This window comes from Zalophus californianus, chromosome 11 (assembly GCF_009762305.2).
Source record: "Zalophus californianus isolate mZalCal1 chromosome 11, mZalCal1.pri.v2, whole genome shotgun sequence".
NCBI lineage: Eukaryota > Metazoa > Chordata > Mammalia > Carnivora > Otariidae > Zalophus > Zalophus californianus.
Genome location: NC_045605.1, coordinates 106522452 through 106547128, shown reverse-complemented (window position 1 = coordinate 106547128; position 24677 = coordinate 106522452). Strand labels below are relative to the sequence as shown.

General features: G+C 58.7%; 1 protein-coding gene across 10 annotated transcripts; it reads right to left on the bottom strand.

Annotated features, from left to right (window-relative positions):
- Positions 1–1584: 1584 nt before the first annotated feature.
- Positions 1585–22783, bottom strand: FRMD8 (FERM domain containing 8). 10 transcript variants are annotated; one of them, XM_027580678.1, is made up of 11 exons: positions 22633–22783; positions 22280–22364; positions 20433–20612; positions 16485–16586; positions 16161–16219; positions 15877–16043; positions 13661–13885; positions 11401–11524; positions 10306–10449; positions 5415–5718; positions 1585–3445 (listed from the first exon to the last, which is right to left on the bottom strand). In XM_027580678.1, exons 2-11 carry the CDS (start codon positions 22362–22364, stop codon positions 3327–3329), a joined length of 1509 nt encoding a protein of 502 aa, XP_027436479.1. In that variant the 5' UTR covers positions 22633–22783; the 3' UTR covers positions 1585–3326. The 10 variants fall into 10 exon arrangements, with proteins under 10 accessions (XP_027436479.1, XP_027436480.1, XP_027436483.1 ...); XM_027580679.1 differs by having other exon boundaries at positions 5415–5715; XM_027580682.1 differs by having other exon boundaries at positions 5415–5619.
- Positions 22784–24677: the final 1894 nt, after the last annotated feature.

Here is a 24677-nt window from a genome sequence, read left to right as displayed (position 1 = left end):
GCTGGAGCCTGCCCACGGACAGGACAGGTAGCTCCCCTGGCTTCCAGGGCAGGGAGGGGGACGGGGCCTGGGCAGGGGAGGCAAAGGGGCCGACCTGGAGCACAAAGTGGAGCAGGGCTGTGGCGGGAGGGGTGGCATGGGGGGCAGAACAAGGTCCCTCCGAGATGTCTGCGTCCTGATCCCCAGAGCCTGTGAATGTTAGGGTATGTGCCAAAGAGGAATGGAAGGTGCCAGTCAGCCGGCTTTAGCAGGGAGACGGACCCCGATTATCCACACTGGCTCAAGGTACTCACAAAGGCCTCCGGCCTGAAAGAGGGGAGCAGGAGAGAGAGATTTGGGGGGACATCCCTCACCTGCACTGGCTGGAGGCAAAGACGGAGAAAGGGCCACCAGCCAAGGAGTGCCGGCGGCCTCTAGAAACTGCAGAGGGAAGGGAGCCTCCAGAAGGAAGGAGGCCCTGCCAACACCGCGACCTTTGTGCAGTGAGACTCGTTTCAGACTTCTGACCTACAGAACTGTGAGGCAATGAATGTGTATGGTTTTAAGCCATTAAGGCTGGGCCCATCTTTTAGGGCTGATGGGGCCTGGGGAAGAGGAAGGGGCTCCAGGTCGGCCAGGCTCCAGGCTGTTGGCACACCCTTACCCACCAGAGTGGGGGTGTCCGTGCCATCGGCAGGCTCTGGCCTCTCAGGGGGTTCCTTCATCCCTGCCAGCTGCCAGACACAGGACTTTCAGATGATGGTGAAAGTAGCTAAGACCTACCAAGTGCCTCGTCACCACCAGACCCTCAAGCACCCCAACAACCCTACGAGATGGGTACTATCATCGGTCCAATCTTAAAGGTCAAGAAGGGGAGGCTCGTGTAAGTGCTCCCAGTTGTGGCATCATGCTGACCTTGCCAGATGGCGGACCCCACAGAAGGCATGACTAGGGGAGAGGCCCTGGTCCCCGTCCTCACTGCCACAGAGACACATGGCTTGCTCCCTTCTAGCTCCCAAATCGTTCACAGTGTGAACTCCAAACCCCGAATGGTGTGCTTACCCCACAGGGCCGAAGCCCGTGGCTACCCACAACACAATCTGTGGCAAACAAACTGCCTCCTGGCCAGGCCCGGGGCATGAGGAGCCGTCAGCGTGGGTGAGAATCACCCAGACCCCCTGGGTTCTCTGGCCTCTTGGCTGAGGTGCCGGAGTCCAGACTGTGCCCGGGGCCCCCTCCCCTAGGTGTGCGGAGGAATGGGGACGCGGGGCGTCTAACAAGCCATGGCGGTATGGTGTAGGCTCCAGCCTACATGGGACAGGGACAAAGGCTCCAGCCTGCCCCTTGTCGGCTCGTTCCCCTGCCTCCCTGCAGACCTCCCTGCTTGGTTCCCACCATGAACCCCCAAACCCCTCCTGGACCTCCTTACCCTGGGAGTCCCTGACTAACCACCGAGATTGGAAAACGTCACCCTGGGCCCTCCATCGAATTCCGTCAGCAGCGTACCTTGATGGGTATTTGATACAAAGCAAACACGCAGCCTGTAATCCACTCCCGGGGTATAATTAACACACTCTCGTTACTTCACAACGTAAACCACCCAAAGTTTGTTGAAAATTTATTATTAAGAAGTCACATGATACAAAAGAATGAGTATATTGAAAGGTCACTTGGTAAAATACTGCTTTGTCCAAAGGGCGGGCAGAAAAGGCCATGGCACACAAGGGATGCTCAGAGAACAGCGGAGAGACTGAAGAGTAAGAACAAGTGATGTGTGTCCACGCCAGCCCCCCCACCCCCCACCCCAACGCGTCAGCCCAGCAGATAAACATTCACCTGGGTCAAAACAGTGAGTGGGAGGAGAGAACCAGACGGCTGGGTGCCAGGCTGGCTGGGCGGCCGCTCCGGTCCGGTGACTCCAGGAGGGGAGACGAGATGGCCCCTGGCTGGAACATTCCAAAAGCCTGGGGACCCCAATTTATTTTAACAAACGACAGAGTCCCTACTGCTGGAGGCAAGCCCAGCTCAGAACCCCGGGAGTGCTCCAAAGTCACCAAAAGGAAGAGGAGGGAGCGGGCTCTGACCCTGGAGGCCAGTTTGCATTTCCTCTGCCAAGGCGCTCCATGCGGAAGGGAGGACAAGGCAGAGCCCAGCGCTGGGCCGGTCTGGCCTCTTCCCTGCAGAAAGTCTCAGGAAGCGTCGTGCGGGCCATGGACCCACCACGGAGGCGCAGAGGGGCTGCGAAGGCCGTCCTCTACCTCCTCTAGGCTGGCTCCTCTGGGAGAGGCCGTGACGGTGAAGCAGGGGGAAAGGCTCCACCCAGCGCCAGATCCAGCCTCCCTATAATGTCCTGGGAAAGAGGAGACCAGCTGGCATGGCACGTCCCCCGCGCATGGGCCACCCCCAGGGTCGGGCGGATGGACACCACGTCGCCATCTTGAGGGAGAGCCAGCAGCTCTGAGGTTGGTGGGGGCGTCCTCAAGTTACCCCAGAGCTCCCAGGCTTCGTGGAACCGAAGCAGATGAAAAAAGAGCAAAGCGAAAACCTGCAGACCAGGGTGGTTTGGGAGCTTCTCCAAGTGTGGAGTGTGGGTCTGGTGGGCACATTGGTCCCCAGGACAGCCACCTCCAGGCACAGTGTTGTCCCCAAAGGCTGGCAAAAAGGCACTTTCCTTCCGGTCAGAATGTGTCCTGACCACGAGGCCGGAGTGAGGGGCACAGAATGCTCCCTGAGCCAGGCCCCGCCTGGCTCCCTCCAGTTCCATCCAGCCAGAGAGGGTATGAGTGGGGGGCTTCACCCTCTCTGTCCCTGCTGGGGTGCAATCCAGGAAGGCCTCCTTCCCACCCCACAGGGCCACGCCCAGACTGGCAGCGTTGGTGGAATGCGGCCGAAGGCAGGCGGGGATGTGGTCACCAAAGTCCGGGGAAAAGACCGAAGACACACACTGGACCTACGGGTCCCAAACCGTATTCATCGGTCCCCTGCTGCCAGCGCTGCCACCGAGAACTTCAGAGCAGGGGACACTGTCCATCTTGAGAGGGGCACAAGGCCAAGTCCCTGGCTGGGAGGGGGTGGCCAGAGCCCCCTCTGATGGTCCTGAGACAGCAGTGGGGCTGAGTCCAGGGGAAGGACAGGCAGGCTGCAAGGAGGACCCTGCGGGAGTCCCCCACCAGCCTGTGTGTGGCCCGTGCGCCATCACAGGCAGAAGCCACTTCTTCCCTCTCGAGGTAGCCCTCCTGCCCAGCCCCAGAGCCGCAGCCTGGACCTACCCGTCTGGGAGAAGAATGCTGGGCCAGGACCAGGGGGAGCCTCCCCCTGCGCCCTCCCCCTGCCCTGCGCCGCTGCCCTCAGCCCTGCTCCAGGCTGTCGGTGGGCTGCACCACGGTGTAGCTCCCCTGGACCGTGGACAGCTGCCGGCTGAAGAAGGATGTGGTGCGCTTCGGCTTCACCCGCTTGATCTGCTGACCTATCAAGGAAAAAGGAACACACTGAGGGTGGGCTTCCCAAGGTGCCACGGTCCAGGACCCCAGTGGAGCCAGAGGCTGCCTCCTTCCAGAGCCTGTTCACACAGAGTCCGCCTCGTGGCAGCCATGAACTGTCTGAGCCTCAGTCCCGCACGGAAGCTCGAGCCGTGTGGCCAGCCTCCCGAATCAGAGGCGGATCTGGGTTTGCATGTGATGTCGGGCCAGCTATGCTGTCCCAGGGGCTTTTGCTCAAACCAGTTCAAGAACAGACCAAAGAAATAAAACACCTACAACACAGACGGCTGGCTGAGGGTGAGCCTCAGTAAGACAAAAAGAATCCTTACAAGTCAGAATTTCAAGCCAGGTGACAAGGTCAACACTAATTGTCCTAATGCACCTTTTTTTTTTTTAAAGATTTTATTTATTTATTTGACAGAGAGGGAATGAGAGACAGAGAGCACGAGAGGGAAGAGGGTCAGAGGGAGAAGCAGACTCCCCGCTGAGCAGGGAGCCCGATGCGGGACTCGATCCCAGGACCCTGGGATCATGACCTGAGCCGAAGGCAGACGCTTAACCAACTGAGCCACCCAGGCGCCCTGCACCTTTTTTTTTTTTTTTAAGATTTTATTTATTTATTTGAGAGAGAGAGAGAGAGCAAGCACATGAGAGGGGGGAGGGTCAGAGGGCGAAGCAGACTCCCCGCCGAGCAGGGAGCCCGACGCGGGACTCGATCCCGGGACTCCAGGACCATGACCTGAGCCGAAGGCAGTCGCTTGACCAACTGAGCCACCCGGGCGCCCTGTCCTAATGCACCTTTATGACGTGATAAGAACGGCACTTTACCTCCGGGACCTCCCTCCCCAGTGCACAGCCCCTGCCTGAGCACAAGGACAGCACCAGGCGAATTCCGGTAACGTGGCACCCCACGGTATCGCCGAGCGGTCCTCCTCCAAACTGTCACGGCCATCAGAACCCAGGGAAATCTGAGAAACCTTCGCAGCCCAGCGGTGCCTACGGAGACTTTGACAACTAAATGTAGTGTGGCGTCCTGGATGGGAGCCTGCCACTGGAAAGGACATTAGGCTAAAACGAAGGACTTTAGTTAATAATACTGTATCCGAGGGCGCCTGGGTGGCTCAGTCGTTAGGCGTCTGCCTTCGGCTCAGGTCATGATCCCGGGGTCCTGGGATCGAGCCCCGCATCGGGTTTCCCCGCCCTTCGGGAAGCCGGCTTCTCCCTCTCCCACTCCCCCTGCTTGTGCTCCCTCTCTCGCTGTGTCTCTCTCTGTTAAATAAATAAATAAAATCTTTAAAAAAATAAATAAATAAATGCAGGTCTTAGTTACCGCATTTAAAAGTTTCTTATTTTCAAATAATTCTAGATTTATCGAGACGATGCAGAGATAATAATACAAAGAGTTCCTATATGCCTTCATCCAGCTTCTCATGATGCTGGCTGGCATCCTCTGTTACCATTGTATGTTTGCCAAAACTAAAAAACACTGGTGCCACATGATTAACCAAACCACACACTTCCAGACTTCACCAGTTCTCTCATAAACGTCTGTCTGCTCCAGGGCTCGGTCTGAGACACCACGCTGCATTCAGAGCACTGCCCGTTTATAAGCTGCCCTGATTCCACCGGACGTGGCCCCACTGTTTCTGTGCCCACACCTGAAATAACAGACGTCGGCAGTTTCTAGTGTGTCACATCTGGACACGGCCGCAGGGAACACATCTGTGGACATGCAATGACAGGGACAGCAAAGGGCCGTTCCCGCCAGGGCCCCAGAGGCCCCCATTCCCAGTCCCAGAGCTCACGAGATGCGACCCTCACCCGGCTTCACGCCCTCTCCCCACTTAGGTCCCTGCCAGCTGGACCCTAACTCGCTGTCTCCGGAATTGCTCAGCACCCCCATCCCTGGGGCTCCCTGTGGCGTGCATATGTGCGTGTGCGTGTGAGCGTGCTCACCTTCCTCCACGTAGTCGATGGTGGAGAGATGCTGGAGGCGGCTGCACACCACGCTGCCCTGCCTCCGCAGCGGTGGGCGCTGAGCAGGGGGCGGCGGGGAGCCGGTGGCGGCGGTGGGGCCGGACACGTTCTCCTGGGGGGCGGCGGGCTCTGATGTCTGGTTCAGCTCAATGCAGTACTCGATGAGGCTGCTCATCAGCTCGGCCTGGGGAGGAGAGGGGGCCACGCTGAGGCCTCCCTGAGGCCGAGCCTTTCCATACTCTGTGGAGTGAGCTGGATGAGATGGACGGGCCCCTGCCTTCTGCTGGGGCAGGCAGATGACAAACATTTACACAGGAAAAGGAAGGGGGCGGGAATCAGGTGCTCTGTGGGCCGGGGCACAGGGGAGGCATCCATCTGGGGTGACTTCGGAGGTCAGTCCTGATGGACAAGGAGGGGTCCCCATCTCAGGTCTGGGAGGTGGGGTGGGTAAGAAAGCATTCTCGGCAGAAGGCCCAGACCCGGAAGGCTGAGTGCTGTGGGCTGCAGCAGTCAGGCCAGAGTGGGGGGGCGGGGGAAAGAAGCTCCGCTGTTACGGGAGGAGAGGACCCAGGCGGGGCTTTCCGGGTTGCAGGAATGGAGGAGACTTGTCTGAGAGAAGAACCTGCAGGCCTGTGAGGAAGGTGGTGGTCAGGCCACACGGGGTGAGGGTAGGTGGCTCCCTCTGAGCCCATTCTTCAAAAGCGCTACCTTTTCAACAAACTTGACACGTAACACATGTTGACAGAAAAGGGGAAATGACCGGGTGTCAGCGAGCACGGTCTGGACACCATATGCTGGGGACACCAGGGGTCAGATGAATCCATAGACAGGAAGCTGTCGGCGGGTGGCGTCCCTTAGTTACGGAGTGCCTACCCCATGCCAGGTGCTGCGACAGGCCGTGGGACACGGCAGCGACCGAGGCGGGTCGACGCCTGCTGGTGCCTCCAAGAAGAGGACCCACAGGAGGAGCGGGTCAGAGGCCAAGGGGATGGCCCCCTGGTGACACAGGAGTGGCCTGGTGCCTGCCCCCACCCGGTGCAGCCCAGGGCTGCCCTGCAGCAACACAACCCATCCTGGGGAGGGGGCCCAGGAGCAAAAGCCAGCATCCATTCTCCACACCTGCCTCCTTTTGTCACTGAGAGACTCCACCAAGCAGACGTGCAGTCAGTCTGATGGAGAAAAGGACGGCAGCCAATGGGGACAGACGGCCCTGGGCTGTAAGCACAACAGGGAGCCCTCGAAGTTCCTTGGGACAAAGCCTCAATCATAGCGCGACGCTCCCTGAGGTTCAGGGAGCCTGCCACTGAAACTACACCATGTTTGACAAAATTAATATCCATTCAAGATAAAGCTTGGCAAACCAGGAATAGAAGGGAACTTCCTCGACCCAATGACTGTGTCTCTGAAAAACCTGCAGCTAAAACCATACTTATTTCGAGCAAGACTGAACATACATACTACCCGCCCCCGCCCCCCCCCCCCCCCCCCCCGCGGTGAGGAGCAAGTCGGGATGTCGGCTCGCACCTACTCGACACTGTCCTGGAGGTCCGAGAGTGCAGTCAGGCCAGAGAGAGGCACCACAGACTGGAAAGCCAGAATACAACTGTCCCTATTCACAGACGACACGACTGTCTACAGAGAAAACCCCAAAGAATCTGCAACAAAACTAACACAACCAGTGAGTGAGTTTAACAAAGTGGCAGGGCATATGAGTATGCAGATGACAAAATCAGCTGTATTTCTTTTTTTTTTTTTTTTAAGATTTTATTTATTTATTTGACAGAAAGAGAGAGAGCACAAGCAAGGGGAGCGGCAGGCAGAGGGAGAGGGAGAAGCAGGCTCCCCACTGAGCAGGGAGCCCGATGTGGGGCTCAATCCCAGAACCCTGAGATCACGACCCGAGCTGAAGGCGGACGCTTCACCGACTGAGCCACCCAGGCGCCCCTCAGCTGTATTTCTACAAACCACAGTGAGCAACCGAAACTTGAAATTAAAAGTCATGGTGTTCCTCCCTTTCTCTTCTTCCTGTTGTCTAGCATGTAGATGTGATGGCTGGAGTTGAAGCAGCTCTCCTGGACCATGAGGTGAATTTAAAGGTATGGCAGAGCAGCAAGGTAAAGGACTGTGAGTTCACAATAACAGATCTGGACTGGACTGCCTACCCATAATGTTATTTGAGAGAAGAATAAACTTTTAGGTGACTAAAAAAAAAATAAATAAAAATAAAAAGTATCATCCACGGTAGTACGAAAAAGAGAAAGAAAGCAAAGCAAAGCAAAGAAATACTTAGGAGTAAATATAATAGAAGATATACAGTATCTCTATGCTGACAACTAGAAAATATTAGTGAAAAAAATCAAAGACAAATAACGGCCTGGAAGACTGAGGATGTCAGTTCTCTCCAAATCAATCTACAGATTCAATGCAATCTTAATCTAAATCCCAGAAGGCTTTTTTGGGGAAAGAAGGGCAGAAATCAACGAGCTTATCCTAAAATTTACATGGAAATGCAAAGGAACCGGAATAGCCAAACACAATTTTGGAAAAGAACAAAGTTCTGGAAATCATACCACCTGATTTCAAGACTTACTATAAAGTTTCAGCAATCAATACGGCAGTATTAGTGAAAGACAAACACATAGATCAAGGGCACAGAACAGATAACCCAGAAATAGACCCACACACACTTGGCCAACTGAAATGCAAAAGAGACACAAGGGCAATTCAAGGAAGAAAGGGTAGTCTTTTCAACAAATAACACTGGAACAAAACGGAAAAGACTCTTGATCTCTGTACCACACCTCACGTGGAAAAGGAACTTGAAATGAATCACAGATTTAAAATTATAAAACGTTTAGTTTCTGAAATTTTATTAAGAATTAGAGGGGCGCCTGGGTGGCTCAGTGGGTTAAGCATCTGCCTTCAGCTCAGGTCATGATCTCCAGGTCCTGGGATGGAGCCCCGTGATGAGTTTCCTGCTCAGTAGGGAGTCTGCTTTTCTTTCTATCTTTTTTTTTTTTTCTTTATTTTTTGGGGGGAGTTTGCTTTTCTATTTCTCTCTCCTTCTGCCCCTCCCCACCGCTCGTGCTCTTTCAAATAAATTAAAATCTTTTTATTTTTTATTTATTTATTTTTAAAAAGATTTTATTTATTTGACAGAGAGAGACACAGCGAGAGAGGGAACACAAGCAGGGGGAGTGGGAGAGGGAGAAGCAGGCTTCCCGCGGAGCAGGGAGCCCGATGCGGGGCTCGATCCCAGGACCCTGGGACCATGAACGAAGCCGAAGGCAGACGCTTAACGACTGAGCCACCCAGGCGCCCCAAGCTGAGTGTATTTATAGAATGCTCTGGAGAAAGCGAAACTCTAGGGAGAGCTAAGGGGAGGCTACTTGATGCCTTGGTGGGGCATGACTCTGAAAGCAACAAGAATTATACAAAATGATGAATTAAAAAAAAAAAAAAGACAACCCCAAAGAAAACCTGGCAAAGACTTCAACAGACAGGACCTCCCGATGGCAAGGAAATACATAAAAGCTGCTCAACGTCATCAGGCAGGGGGGAGATGGCAACAAAAGCCATGTGTAGATTTGGGGGGCGACGCAAGTTACTCCAATAAAAAACGGACAAAAGGTGTAAATAGACGTGTCAGGTCTGGGAAGATAGAAGCTTAGCAAATAAGCTGCTCCATCGCCTGACTGTACTCGCTACACAGGCACGTTAATGCATCAGAACTTACTGCTAAAATGGGTGCTGACTGTAAATCATACCTCAATACAACGGACTGAAAAATAAAGGAAAAAAACATAAGGAGATCGCGCGACTCTCCTTCCAGAGCGGCTAAAACGGGCCAGGCCGGGGAGCGGATGCGGGGCAGGCTCACATCGGCATGACTGCGGGGGACAGCGGGCCCTTCCGCTCCTGAGCACGGGCACTAAGGACACGCGTGACCATGACTGGGCAGTGTTTCTGGCAACGGTCCCAAACCGGAAACCCAAGCGTCCCTCAGTGATGGAATGCGATAAAGTCAAGACTGGCGGATCTGGATGCTGGAAGACCAGCGAGCACCTCGAAAGATCGAGCCACTACTACCCGCGGCAAGGACAGAGCGGAACAGACCAGACAGAAAAGAACACCCTGCTGCTAGAAGGTTCAAAACCAGGCAGAACGACTCAAGGTGAAACAAGTCAGGATGGGGGTCCCTTGGTGGTGGGGGGGGAGGGAAGGCCTGGGAGGGGACTTGAGGGGTCTCCTGGGGTCCTGGTTCTATTTCGCAACCCGAAAGGTGTTACAGGGGTTTATTTTGGGAAAACCTGTTGAGCTATACACTTAGGATTTGGGCGCTTGTCTCTATGTATAATTCAATAAAATATTTACTTTAAAAAAGGGATCTAGGGTGCTCCAGATGGCGGCCGGGGCAGAGGTGTGCTTGGGGCAGGAGTCCTGACCGGTGTCAGTGCCGAGCGGGAAGGACGAGGTGTGGGAGGGAGGCCTGTGCCATGACCAGGGCGGGAGCAGGAGGGCCGGGGGTGGGCGCTGGGTGAAGGGCATGAAACAAAGGCGCTCTGGGGCCTTCGCCCTACCCTGCCTGCCCTGCTCCGAGAACACCCAACTCCAGGGGGCCTCGGACGGAGAGCCAGTGCGGGCTGGTCACAGAGCACCGGGAGGCCCAGGGAGGCACCAAATCAGGCCTTCTGACTCACAAGAGTGGCTCCAGGTCAGCTGGTGTCAGCTCCCCCCCCACCCCGGTCCCCAGGCCCTCAGCAACCCTCTCACGTCCTCGTCAGCCAGCCTGGAGCCTCCAAGTGTCTGGGGCGCCCTGCGCCCAGCTACCCCGCCCCGCCCCTACCCCGGTGCTGGCCACGCCCACTACCTGCTTGGAGTAGATCTTGAGGAGCTTGTTGACCGGTGTGCCCTCGTTGTCCCCATCGAACTCGAGCCACAGGACAGACTCCTCCTCCTCGGGGGAGGTGTGGTCCCACGACAGCTCCTGGAAGCGCAGGCCCAGCAGAACGTGCTGCCCAGAGGGAGACGCAGAGCTTGGATTCGGCTGAGTGGAGTCCATTCGTCTACCCTGTCCCGCTCAGGTGCCACCAGGAGGGGACACCTGGCCAGGCTATTTACCTCTAAGGCTGAGTCTAAATTCCCGTGTGAGTCTCTCCGAGGCGTCCCTGCTTTCATCAGACCCTCACAGGGGGCTGTGTTCTGGGGAGGTGACAACTCCTAACCCGCGGCACTTCCACAGGCGGGCCGAGCCCCTAACAGCTGGGGCAGTCACGTGGTGGGGGGGGGGAGCGACAGGTGGGAGGGGCCCCCTTCTCCAGGAGATCAGCTGGGTGGCACCTCAGCAGGAGGCTGAGCTGGGCTCGGGGCCCAGCATGTTTGGGCTGAGGTTCCACTCTGGCGACAAGCAGCAGTCACCTAACACTTTGCCGCTGGTTTAGGAGAGACTCCTGCCCAAGTGCCTATCACCCCACAGGGCGGGATGCGGATGCCACCTTCGACACAGGGAACCAACAGAGAGCCTGCGCCAAACATGGGGCGGTGGGTGGGGGGGTGGGGAGGAGCAGGACTCCGGCAACCAAGGAGGGCTTCTAGTCGCGAGGCTTTTCTGGAAAACCAACAGCGAGTCTCTAGCCATTGGTCCAACAGAGCGGCCAGGCCGTGCCAGACTCCCTCCACTCAGAGGGTTAATCCCAGCTGCAGCCTCCCCCTGCCCCAGCCACCCTCCTGCTTCAGCCCGCTAGGCAGAGGAGCTGATCCAGAGCAGACCTCAAGGAAGCTCCCGGATGACACTGGAAGCCCCAGGGACATCGGAGGGAGGGAGGCCAGACGAGCCATCAAGTCGGCCTCCAGGCCAACCACGGGCCCAGGAGAACCAGGAAGGCCTGGGTAAGGGCCCTACTCCCTCTCCAGTGAGGCCCCCTGACCCCCCACCCAGGTCCCACCCTGGAGGAGCTGGAAGTACCTTCTCCCTGCTGTCAATGACGTGCACGCCCTCCAGACTGATGGCCACAGTCACTGGCTTCCGCCCGCCCCGGTGCAAAAAGCCCTGGGCTGGCTTGTCAACCTCGCCATGGAAGAAGGCGCACCTGGGGAGGGGAACTGCTGTTAGCCTGTCACCTCAGGCACCAAGGACAGACGGTCCAGGGTCTGGGCTCCAGGGTCTGGGCTCCCGTCACCACAGTCTCTTGGTCAGGCCCTGTCCCGGGCACATGAGAAGTTTAAGCTCTTCTGGCGACTGAAGGGTGAACGAAAACTGAGAGGGGAGTGGGAGGGAGGCTTCCTGGAGGTGGTGGCAGCTGCGCTGGTCACGCAGGACAGGAAGGTTTGAACAGGCAGGGGGAGGAACTGAGGGGCACAGAGAAGGGTGGGCACTGCAGACGGAGAGAAGAGCGTGAGCCTGGGTGTGGGACAGCAAGTTAGGTTCGGGGGACGGCCAGGAGCCCCAGGACGCTCGGGCTGAGGCTGGGGGAGGCAGCCAGGCTACGTCAGGGTGGGAGAGCCCCGCGGCCCACCGCCTGTCAGGCCACGACCCTTTGGGAGCAGTGGGGTCCAGCTGCCCCTGTGTGGGGGGCCCATGAGAGAGCACCCCGGGAGGCTTAGGGCTCGACACCGGGAAGGAGACGGGACAGGGTGTCGTGGCCCTGATACGCCAGCTCACGGAGCTGCCACCCTCTCACGGCCCCGACGCGTCCTTCCCCCTCCTGTGGCTGCCTGGCCTGTCGCGCCCTGCACCAGGCTCAGCCAGAGCCCTTGCCGAATCCCGCCCTGTGACTGCGCGTACCCTCGCACCGGCGCGGGCCTGGGGGCAAGCACATGCTACCTCCGAGTCCTGCCAGCAGCCTCACTCCTGTCGCTGCTCCTGCAAGACCTCCCCAAGGTCAGCAAACGGCTGGGACTCCTACTCCACCGAGTCCCTGAAGCGACCCGGGGCAGCCACTTGCCTGCCCTCACCTACCCCACTTTGTCGCCGATCGTCTGTCTGCACACACGCATTTCGCCCATCATAAAAATTAAAGAACTTCCGCCCCCACTCCGGCCCCAAATGCTGCATCTCTTGACTCCATTTCATGGCACTGACGCCCGAAGGAGTTGGTCACACTCGCTGTCTCCGATCTTTTCTCACTCTCCTCCACCCGTTGCCCCCCCAGTGATGCTGGAGCCAAGGTCAGCTATGGGCCGCACAGGGGATGTTGAACTTGACCTGGAAGGAGCAGCAGGGGACGCCCGGTCGCTCCCTCCTGCAGGACACTTCCCTTTGCCTGGCTTGTGGAGACGCACCTGCCTGCCCCGCTGGCCCGCGTCCTCCCTGTGCCTGGGTCCACACTCATCTCCTGGGCCACGTCTTGGGGCTCCAGGTTTCAAACCACCCAAATGCTGATGCCCACCAATCATGACCCAACTCTAGACTCAGAAACCCGAATGTCCACTCGGAATCGCCAAGCTGGGTATCTAGCAAGCATCTCAAGATCAACACATCCAAAACCAAACCCCCAACCTTCCCCAACCCGCTCCATGGCCCGGGCCCATCTCAGCTGATGACAACGCCATCCTCCAGTTGCTCGGACCAGACCCCCGGAGTCCCTTCTCCTCTCCTTCATCCGTTCCACTGCACATCCGTCTCGCAAATTCTGTCGACTGTACCCTAGACATCTCTGGCGTTATCACCGCCTGGCCTGAGCCGTATCTCCCCTTCCAAGTACTGTCACGCTGTCCCCACTGTCGCCCGGCTGCCGCCCCTGCCTGCACTCTTGTTCCTACCTCTGCCGCTGTCTCCCTTCCCACCGGAATGTCAGCCTCACCAGGCACGGGCCGGGCCCCTCTGCTCCCGAGGTATTGGCAGTGCCTAGAATGCCATGGTAGGTACACGGGAGCCACCGAGCCGATGCGGACAGCGTGAGAGAGAGAACTGGCTCAATGGAAGGTCAGCAGGTCCACCGACCCAGTGACCGTGGCGGGTGGAAGCACAGGACCCGTCTGGTGGCCTGGCCTGTGACGGGAGCGAGGGAAGGACAGGCGTCCGGCTTGGTACCCGTGGGGGCCCGAGGTGCTGGCATGAAGACACACCTCACGTGAGGACAGAGCGTGACTGGCACAGAGATGCGCACGCTGGCAGGCCGTGCTGGCAAAGGCCAAGACAGACCGCTGGGCTGCCGGGGGAAGGGGACAGCAGGGCCCCCAGGGCTGCGGCTGCCCATGAGGACGCCAGCCAGGGAGTTGCTCACCCGTAAAAGGGCAGCTCGTGGCTCTTGAGGAGGTAGGCGCGGTAGTGGGGGCTCAGGGAGGCCCCGTGCTCACTGTCGCTGCCGACCGCTTCCTTCACTTGGCCGTAGGCATTCAGCAGGCCCTGCTCGCCTGTCCCCGCCTTGGCCCCTCGGCCCCGGAGGGCAGCAAAGAGCCCGTGGCCCCGCTTGCAGAGGTGGGCGGGGAGGAAGGAGTCCAGCTTCTCCCTGCGGAGGAAGGAAGATGGGTGCCCGGCATGAGGAGGGGCTCCGGTGCTGGGGGCCAGGCCAGAGAGGCCGAGGGCTTCAGGGGGTGGCACGCTCCCGGGCAAGGGCAGGCGAGGCCCCGGACCAGGACCGTGGGCCCAGCAGCATGCCTGGTGGGCGAGGGGCCTGAAAGGCAGGCCGGGAGACCAACAGGGAAGCCGCAGCCAGGCCCGGCTCCCGGCCAGCCCGTGGCCAGAGGGTTTCAGCGCGGCGCCCGTGTCACTGACTTGGGAAGGTTTGGATTTCCAAGCTAGTGGAACTCCTGACAACGGGAAAAGGGTGCAGCAAGTGACCTATACCTCTCCACATATTTTCTGCCAAAGAGGGATATATTGAAACACAAACAAGAACGAAAACAAAACCCACCACCGACCCACAATCCGTCAGCACAGGTTCGAGAAGGAAAGGTTTCCAATCACGCAACCGGGAAGCAGGCAGCCAGGGTACCGCGCTGCTCCCGGGCTGAGCGCAGCTGGGGCTCTGTCTCGGAGCGGCGAGCACCTGCTCAGAGGTCCCCGCGGATAAAACAAGGACGCTAACCGCTACTCGCGTGGAAGGGCGACGGCACGGGCCTGGCACCAACTGTCACTGAGGATGCCATTCTCACCTCGGAGGGGAGGGGCTTCTGCTGCCCGAACGCCCCAGGCCACCGGCAAAGGCGGCCCGGCCAGCAGCAGGGCTGAGGCGGGGACGGAACCCGTGCTGGCCCAAGGCCCAACCGCGGGGCGGTGTGAGGCGGGGTGTCTAGGGGGCTGTCACCCTTCTCGGGGCTGCCGTGGGCACCTTCGTGGCTTTGTGCCCCCACATGCCTTTTTCCAGCCACAACTGTCACTTGTCATCTGGCAATCCAGGCCTCCCCACTCCCATCCATGGGGGCTGTACGGGCTCAGGGCCCGCCTACCAGCGCCCTGGCCACGGTGTCCCCTTCGGGTGGACCTGAGGCTCCAGCCAGGGGAAGGGGACGTCGGTGTGAGTCTGAGGACTCTGGTGCGTTAAGGGGAGAGCCCTCTCCCTGCCAATAAGCAACTGCTGTGGCTACCCGGCCTGCCTGAGTGTGAGCCGGCCCAGAGGACACGGGGCCGGGCCAGAAGAATGGGGACTGTCCGTTGCTCGGGCTGACAGAGTCCCTGGAGCATTAAACACTTTGGGCTGCGATTGTTATCAGCTGCAACAGCAACAGACACGCCCCAGGGCTGGGCCTCCTATGGCCACCAGCCCAGCCGGGGAGCCCTGAGGCTCAACTGAGCGGGGCGGTCCGAGCGGGGCCCCGGCTGCTAGTCACCCAGCACAGGGCCCTGTCTCTGCGCATCGTCTCCTCCAACACACTGTGTCCCCTGCAGTGCTGGGGTGGGGCGTGGGGTCTAGGAGACGGCTGTGCTGAAGTTCATCTCCACCGGGGCTATCTCTGAACCTCAGGATCACGGTTCATGGAGGTGCGAGGATGGCCTGGTCTGCTTCCAGGGCAGACTGAACTGACAGAGCGAGGAGTCGGGCCTCTTGGGGGGGGGGTGGGCAGCACAGAGCCAGGGTGCTGGGGTGTCTGAGGAATGGGGCCTCGTCCCTGGAGTTTGGGACAAAGCTGGGCTGTCACTGGTGATGGGGGGTCAGTATGTGGTCAGTCCCGGGCTGTGACCCCAGAAGAACAAGAAGAACAAGCTCAAGCCCCTCCTGACCTCAGGCGGGGGCTGGGCTCCACCCTCACACACACCTGGGGCTCCTCTCCCAGATGTCACTTCACCCAAATCTCCCAATTCTCAGGCCCCTCAGCCCAGTGCAGACGAGGGCAAGGAGGTTCAGAGAGGTGGGGTGACTTGCCCAAGGTCACACAGCATCAGGGCCAGCCCTAGGGCCAAGGCCTCCTGACTCCCGATCTTGGAAGATCACCTGGAAGTAGGATTCCGGGGCAGCCCTCCCCACCCCAGGCCCCTGCCCTGGGTCACACTGGCCCTCACCTCAGGGTGCAGGCAGTGGGCTGGCCCGGCTGGTAGGGCCCGAGCTGCACGCGGCACACCAGGGCACCCAGGGCCTCACAGTCCTCCACGTCACACGGGTACCGAGCGGCCAGCACGTTGCCTTTGGCCTCCTCGTAGAGCAGCCGCAGGACCTCCTCATCGTGGATCTGTGGGCCGGTGCGGTAGGGAGGGGCTGCTCAGCTGGGTCGGCGCACTGGTGACCAGGGGTCTAGGGACACAGGGCACCAGCGATGGGTGGTCCCACCCGGGGCTCGCGGCCTCACCTGGAGCTCCCGCCGCTTTGGGAAAAACACGTTCCTTCGGAACTGCAGGGAAGGCTCATCTGAGGAGAGAGGCTGGGGTCACTGCCCGGCCCCCCTGCCCGGCCGGCCCTCACCCCCAACGACTGACAGAACCTGAGGGCTGTCCAGAGAGTGGGACACCTGGCTCATCTCGACGTGCTTGCTGTACCCCCCTCTCCCTCCCCCTCCCCCCCGGCCACCCTCTCCCGGCTTCCCCTCAAGGAACCTGTAAAAGCTGGTAACTGAGGCCCAGGGGCCTGAGGGGCTGCCCTCCCCCCGCCGGGCCGCACAGGCGGTAGCACTAACCCATGGCCACGTGGTCAGCGGGGGCGTCCGTGAAGCGCAGCAGCAGTTCGGGCCACTGGCGGCCCAGCTTGTAGGGCTGGTGCTTGGGCTTCAGCTGCACCTCTGCAGGACGAGAGGGCAAGCGGCCTGTGTCTGTGGCCTCTGAGCAGCACGACTGCCACCCGCTGACACGGCAACAGGGATGGCAGTCGTGGCCGATAGTTTTTTCTTTTTAAGATTTATTTATCTATTATTTGAGAGACAGAGAGAGCGCGCGTGCGTGCCTGCACATGCAGGGGGCGGGGGGGGGGGGGAGGGACAGAGAGAGAGAATCTCAAGCAGATCCCCCGCTGAGTGCGGAGCCGATGCGGGGCTTGATCTCACGACCCTGAGGTCACGACCTGAGCCGACACCAAGAGTGGGTCGCTAACCGACTGAGCCCCCCCCCCCACACCGGGCGCCCTAGTCACGGCCAGTATTAACTGAGCAGGTATAAGGTTCCAGAAGCACTTCCAGTGGATTACATGCATCTGCCCCGTGATAACAGTATCACGCATATGGAGAAACAAGGCTCAGAGAGGTTAAGTTACTTGTCCAAAGTCACACAAGTGAGAGAGGGTCGGACCCCAGGCAGCACCGGCCTCTGACTATGGCACCGAGGGTGGGCTGGAGCGCAGGCTGTGGCTGACAGAAAATGCCAGGGATGGTGGTACAGACGAACCTCACAGGGCCTCAGTAAGCAGAACCCAAAGCCGGTAAGTGAGGCCCAGAGGCCCGAGGGGCTGCCCTCCCCTGCCCCTAACCCAGCCTGGGCCTCCCCCTCACCAGGCCTGACCTCCGGCTGACCTTCATTCCATGCCATCCAGCTCCCCCACCTCATTTCCTTCTCGTTTCCCTCTCCCACTCTGCTCCTGCCATACCGGCCTTCGCCTTCGATTGCTTGAACCTTCCCAGCCTGTCAGTGCCTCAGGGCCTTTGCGCTTGCTGTTCCTCCTGCCTCAGGCACTCGCCCTCCCCAGACCCTCACACGGCTGGCTGGCTTGGGGCTTGGTTCTAGTGTCCCCTTCCCCAGACCCTTCGCTGAGGCAGCGCCCCCATCATCGTCTGCCTCGCCAACTGCACCCTCATTTGGTTGCCTTTACAGGATTTACCACCATCTGATGTCACCTCCCTGTCGATGCCCCACTAGCCAGTGAGTCCTCAGGTCACTCTGGCAAGAGTGGCTTTGTCCCATCCACTGCTGTACCCCTGGCCCACCAGAGGCCCTCACAGAGGTGGGCAGAATGGCCACGTGCACCACTCACGCCCGGCCCCTTGACTCTGGGCAGCCAGCTGGTCCCGGGACTCAACACCCTGGGCCAGTAATGAGAAAGTGCTTTCACCTCATGTGCCGGTGACCATGGCCTTTGAGAAGTCAGAGGCCATTTCCAAGCCATCAGTGATGAATGAGTATGGCTGCCGGGGGTAAAAGAGCAAGGAATGGTAACATCTATGCCATCGACTGACTTCCCCTGCCTTCTGACCTCGCTTCTGAGCCCTATCTCCCTCCTTGACCCCCCAACCAGAGGGCCCGGTGCCGCATCCCGCCAGCTTAAAGTCAAAGGTCCTCATCTCTGTTCTTTGGGCTTCCATCTGGCCCCTGATGCTAACCAAAACAGTAGCCACAGCCCCCAAACTGGCCTCCCTCCTGCCTGCAGCCTCTCCCATCCACCCCTGTATTTGGCTTCCTCACACCCCTTCTCCTCCGACGTTTCTCAGATTTAGCTTTCCCAGCAGCTCCTCAGCCCTCATTTCCAACCTAGATCCTTGACCACACCCATCCGTCGCCACCCCTGCCTCACCACTCCCTAGGAGGGGGACTGGCCACGTACCCCCAACGATAGTGTCCTCTCCCCTCCAGGAGAGGCTCCCTTTGCAACCCCACCAACCCGGCCACTCAGCGGGGCCTCCGTGTGCTCTCTGCCTGGACACTCCTAGGATGCCAGAGCTGGAGGGCACAGAGACCACCCACGGAACAGGTGGAAAATGGAAGCCCAAAGAGGGACAGTGCCTGCCCAAGGCCGCCAAGAGTTAGTGGCTGAACCAGGATCCGAGCTCCTGTACTGCACTTTAGACAGCGTGGTCCCTGAGGGCAGGACACTTTCAGTCCTGCTTCCCACTGTGTCCCCAGCGTTTAGATCACCGGCCAGCAAGGGGGTGCTGGAGGTGGCTCTACCTGACGAGCTGGGACCCCTGGAGACACTGAGGAGGAGAGTGGACCCGGGACAATGGTGCCCTTCCTTCTGCCTACAGCCCAGTCCTGACCCCGAACCCCAGCAGCTCAGAGGACTCCCATGATCACAGCCGGACCTTGACCCTGTGGTCCCACACACTTTCGGGTGGGGCCTTCCCCTGGAGGTTTTCACCCAATGAGACTGGTGGCCCCTGGAGCCTGCTCCACGCAGAGTGACAAGGGCACTGAGGACAAACGCTCCAGCAGGCAGTGCCCCGTCCCTGCCTGATAGCCCTGGGGCATCTGTCACTGCTTAACCCACTCTGGGTCGGGGGCAGCCAAGGGTTCCGAGGGACCCGAGTCAGAGCTGAAATGGCCTCTCAGGCTTCCTGAAACCCAGCCTGGGAACCAAGTAGGCGCTGACTTCATGCTGGGGCCTCTAGCCACCCTCGTCCTGACAGGGCAGTGGCCCAGGGTGACCCTGCCGGCCACACAGGCAGCCCATTCATGTTTTTGCGAGGGGGGAGCAGGAATGTGATGAGAAGGGAGTGGGGGCGGAGGAAGCGGGAGGAGGAGACAAGGGGCCCAGCTGCAGGGACAGGGAGCCTGAGGCGGCACCGGGACCAGCCACCCCCCGCTTCCCAAAGATACAAACCAAGGGGCCCACAGTTCCGACCAATACCCGGAGGGTGATAAAGGGGCAGCTGAGCTGGGTGGGGAATGGGTGGAGGAGACGTGTCAGCAGGAAGAGGGTGGGCGAGAGCAGCAGCTGTACAGGAAGCTTCCATGGGGGCGGGGAATGGACAGGACGGAGACACATGGGAGGGGCACTCCCTCTCCTACTAGGCTGGCAGAGATCCCCCCTCTAGGGTAGAGGCACAAATCTCGCTGGCCTCAAGAAAGAGGTAACTGCTAGGGGCCCTGAGGGACCAGTCACCCCCCTCTTGCCCCTGTTTCTCTACAAGAAAGGAGAGTATATAAGCTCAGCAGACATGCCTGGCCCTGGCACCTCCTGGGGCCTCCTCGCCTTTGACCCTCTTCCTGTGTGAGCCAGCAGGCTAGAGGCCCTATTTGGAGGCCCCAGGGACCTCCTCTGCCCCCACTCCTGCTCCATCCCCGCCCTGCGATCTCAGCCTGAAAGGGCAGGACACAGATGGTCCTGGACCAGAAGCCAAGCAGGGTTGCAGAAAAGGCGGGTTCCCGCCTGTCCTGCCCTCACCTTCAGGGGTGGCTGCTTCCCGGGCCAGGCCCCACCTTCCTCCCTGCCCCCAAGGAGCAGGATGCAGTTCCTGCTTCCATTCTGTTCTGAGTCCTACTACTCACTGAACCCACCACTCCAAACTTCAACTTCTTCATCTGCAACACAGAGCTGGGCCACTAGGGTAAGAAGAAATTCCGCTCAAGAAACGCCAGCTCAGGTTGTGGCACAGACCACGGGCTCAGTGAATGTGGATCCCTTCCTTCCCTGTCCCCCAGTCCTGCTCCACCCGATGCCCCAGGCTCCAGCACCACCGAGGCTGAGGGGCAGGCTTGACCCTTCCTCTGCCACCAGCAGAAAGAAAGAAGGTGCGGGCAGAAGAGCCAGGAGGCCTCTCGGGGCTCTGGGGCTGAAAAGTGGAGGCTAGCTCCAGGCCAAACACAAATCCCACCTTCTCCTGATGCACAGTGGCCAGAGGTTCCGGAAGTGGCCCCCTCCCCCACCCCTGGTCACTGCCCTTCCAACCCTCCAGCCTGGGCTTCTCACTGCCAAGCCTTACCCAGCAGAGGGGACACAAGCCAGAGTGCGAAGGCATCCAGGGCGATGTCCGGGAGCTGCAGGACCTCACGGACAGCCCGGTGCAGCTCGTGGGCACTGAGCGACGGCAGGTTCTCCACGGCCAGGGGCACCACTGTGTCATCCGCCAGGTACACCAGCACATCAGCTGCTGCAACGGAGGCTGGGCGGGGTCAGCTGGGCCTGCTACCTAGGCATAGGAACCCTCTACCCCCCACTGGGGCTGGAGCCCCCACCCTACACCCCTTGAGGTGATCAAGGCTACACTCCAGAGACAGAGGCCCAGCAGCCCCAAAGGACCCTGTGAAAAGTGCTGTTAAGACTTACTCGAGATCCTCAAACCACCCAGAAACCCAGCAACTTTGGCCCAGGGACCAGCCTAGCCCCACTCTAACTCGCAAAGGTTCAAATTAGGCTGGCCACTGCACCCCCGCACACTCTCCTGGCAGTACCAAGGACTCTGCTGGGCTTCTTCCTTGACAGAGAACAATCCACAGGTGGGGATGGAGGCAGAGATAGGCCCAAACCATCCTGAGATTATAGGAGTTAGTATATCAGGCTGGGAGGCAGGAGAGCTGCCAACCCAGTTATCCTTAGGCAAGTAGCTGTCTCTCTCTGGCTCAGGCTAAGACCGGAATAGAGGATTCCTCAAGCTGCCCCAGGGTAAAGCAATTTCCAGGGCTTAGCTTCCATAGGATTCTTCAAGCCTCAGGACTCAATACCATGGCCTTTCAGGACTGTCTAAACAGGCCAGGAGAAATACAACCTAAAAAGTTGAGTGTTTACTTGTGACAGCCCATGGCATTCTTATTTGGAGCTTGGTGCCAAAGGGAGACGCTTGGAAGAGCAGCCAGATTCAAATCCCCATCCCTGGAGCTGCAGGTGCCGTGGAGGAGACCGAGATTGGAGGCCGATATACTTGGGTCCCAATCCCAGCCTGGGCCCTGGCCAGCAGGCTGACCTCAGCAAGTGTGTCAGCTGCCTCATCTGTAAAGCAGGGCGAACACCCCTCTCTCAAAGCGTGGCTGTGGATCAAATGGGGGTGAAGCCTATGAAAGGCAAAGGTGTAGTTTATCATTGACACAAGTGAAAGTGCATTTTGGATTTCCAGTCTGTTCTGCTATAACTGCTTTCTTTTTTTTTTTTTTAAGATTTTATTTATTTATTTGAGAGAGAAAATGAGAGAGAGGGAGAGCACATGAGACGGGGGAGGGTCAGAGGGAGAAGCAGACTCCCTGCTGAGCAGGGAGCCCGATGCGGGACTAGACCCTGCAACTCCAGGATCATGACCTGAGCCGAAGGCAGTCACTTAACCAACTGAGCCACCCAGGCGCCCTAACCGCTACTTTCTTGACAGACCATAAAATCATCTCCAGGAGGCTGTGATTCAGACTCACTTTTCAGGTAGGGACAACTGAGGCAGTGTGGGCCAGTGACTTAACAGGCAGTATCCAGTGACTTAACCTCTCTAGGGCCCAATTTCCTTCCTTATAAAGTGAAGATAATGATCCCTGCTTTCAAACCGCTGTTAGTGAAAAAGAAATCAAAGAATGGAAACGTGTCACCTTTCATTCATGAGATTTCATTTGAATTTCACAGCTCTGCAAGGCATGCTCCTTTTGCAAATGAGAAACAGTACCCACCCTGGCCAACAGCCTAATGACAGAGCCCAGCTGCTCTTCTATCACTTCTCCACACCTCCACAGACCTTATTTGTTAATGAGTATATAAAATTCTCTCTAATGAAAGAGATGACAAACCAGGGCCACTTCCCCAGGGCTGGGGCCCCAACGGCCTGTGCAGGGTGAGGTGATGGAGACAGGGACTCACCTCGGGTTCCCACGGAGGACACGCTGCTTCGATGGGACCGCTCAGCGGGGCCCGGTTGCCCAGCATTGCCTTCTGTCCCGTCCATCTGCAGAGGGAAAGAGAAAGAACGGTTACTGTGGGGTCCAGGGATGTAAGGGTTGGGTAGCCCCTCAAGCTCTCACTTAAGAAAGGCAGAGTCCCGGCTGATCTGCGAAGGTGAACAGTGTTAGTTGGAGGCACCGGTGTGCAGACTAGTGGGTCTTCAGCCAACTCGAGGTCGAGGCTGGTGGGAGGGGTCAGGGCGCCGATGGTCAGGAGCGGGGTCCAAGCTCGGCTGGCCGGGATGCCCGCGCAGGGCGTCGCCGCGCTCTCACCTCGCAGGGAGTCAGTGCCCGCGGCTTCAGCGCAGGTCCCCGGTCTGACCGCGAGCCCCAGCTCCGGCTCCCGCCCCGAAGTGGGCCAGGACTCGGGCAACCGCTCAGGTTCCAGCTCCCGGGTCCGCGACGCGGAAGCTGGGGCGGAGGAAGCGCGACGCGCACGGCCCCGCCTCCCAATCCGCAGGAGCCAATGGGAGCCCGGGGCTGCGGCGCACGCGCCCTGCCCGGCGCCCGCGCGCTCACTCCTCCCGCGGGCCCGCGCAAGCCTGGGACGCCCCGCCTTGTGGCCTCGCGGGTTCGCTCACGCCCATGGCCACCAGGTGGCCGCCCACGGGCCTGCCCACTGTCCTGTAACAAGGTGTCGCGAAGGTTCGAGGAAGTCGAGAATGGTGGCCGACCTCTGGGCGCTCACTCGCGTGTGGTTTGGGGCTGGTCCCCTCACCTGTAGAAGGGAGATGCTTCCTGGGACGTGTCAGGGACACACAACGTTCTGGGTGCTGGGTAAAGGTGACTCAGGCAGCAGCCTATACTGCAGGCGCGCCTGGGCCATGAGGGGTGACAGACTCTTCGCCGTGGTCAGAAGACTGGGTCCTTGGCCGGACTCAGCCCGGACAAGCCCCTTCTCCTCGGGGCCCCAGTTTCCTATCTGTAAAATGAAGAGGTTGAACTCAGTGACCTCCAGCGACTCTCAAATTATATGCTAGAAACCCAAGCCAGGCATACTTGATTTTTCAAGGGGCAGTCACATGAACCCTCTCTATCTTAGACACACAGTCTGGAGACCTTGAGCCATTCCCAGGCTGGAAAGAAACAGGTGTGAAACCACCTATCCCAGGGTCACGTCACCAACATGTCCTGGCAACACCAGCATGTGTATGCCTGAGGTGTAGATCTCAGGGAGAAAAACAGGTCCATGGGTCACCTTCCTGAGCCAGAAGAACCAGAAGTTGTTCTAGCTACAACAATGGGCTGGATGATCAGGGATGGGGGTGGGGAGCAAGAGGAGGAATGGGCTCACCCTGCCTTTATTCCCTGGCATGGGAAGGCAGCCCCATCTCCTAACACAGTCCAAATATTCTCAATATAAACAGCTCTTTTTTTTTCAAAGTTTTATTTATTTATTTGAGAGGGAGGATGAGATAGAGAGAGCATGAGAGGGGGTAGGGTCAGAGGGAGAAGCAGACTTCCCGCTGAGCAGGGAGCCCGATGCGGGACTAGACCCTGGGACTCCAGGATCATGACCTGAGCCGAAGGCAGTTGCCTAACCAACTGAGCCACCCAGGCGCCCTATAAACAGCTCTTTACCTGCCCTCCAGAATCCATGCTACCCCACACTTGAGCCCATTACAACATGTCTTCCTTGCATGAACTAAGGACTCAAAGAATTTCAGATGTGAGCTGGAGAGAAGAGTGTGCAATAACAAGCAACTCCTCTAGGGGTGTTTGGGTGGCTCTGTTGGTTAAGCGTCTGCCTTCGGCTCAGGTCATGATCCCCAAGTCCTGGAATCGAGCCCCACATTGGGCTCCCTGCTCAGCAGGGGTCTGCTTCTCCCCCTCTCCCTCAGCCTGCCACTGTCCCTGCTTGTGCTCTCTCTGTCTCAAAACAAACAAACAAACAAACAAACAAACAAACAAACAAGCATCTCTTTCCAGGTTCTAAGCTCTGAGACCCTCAGACCAGGACACAATGGCTTGGTGGCCTCCCTTAACCAGCTGGATCAAAGTGGGAACACAGTTCAGTGCTTCCCGGGTGTGGGGTCTGGCCTAGGGCAGGGGACAGAGACCCAGGTGAGACACTGCCCTGCCCTCAGGAAGCTAAGTTATGATTTAATCAGGGAGTGGAGGTAGAGAGGGGGAAGAGGGAGGGCCAGGAGAAACGCATGGTTATTTTATTTTTTAAGTAATTTCTTTTAAAGATTTTATTTATTTGAGAGGGAGAGACAACATGAGTAGGAGGAGCAAAAGGGGAGGGAGAGAGAGAATCTCAAGCAGACTTCACGCTGAGCGTGGAGCCTGATGCAGGGCTCGCTTCCAGGACCCTG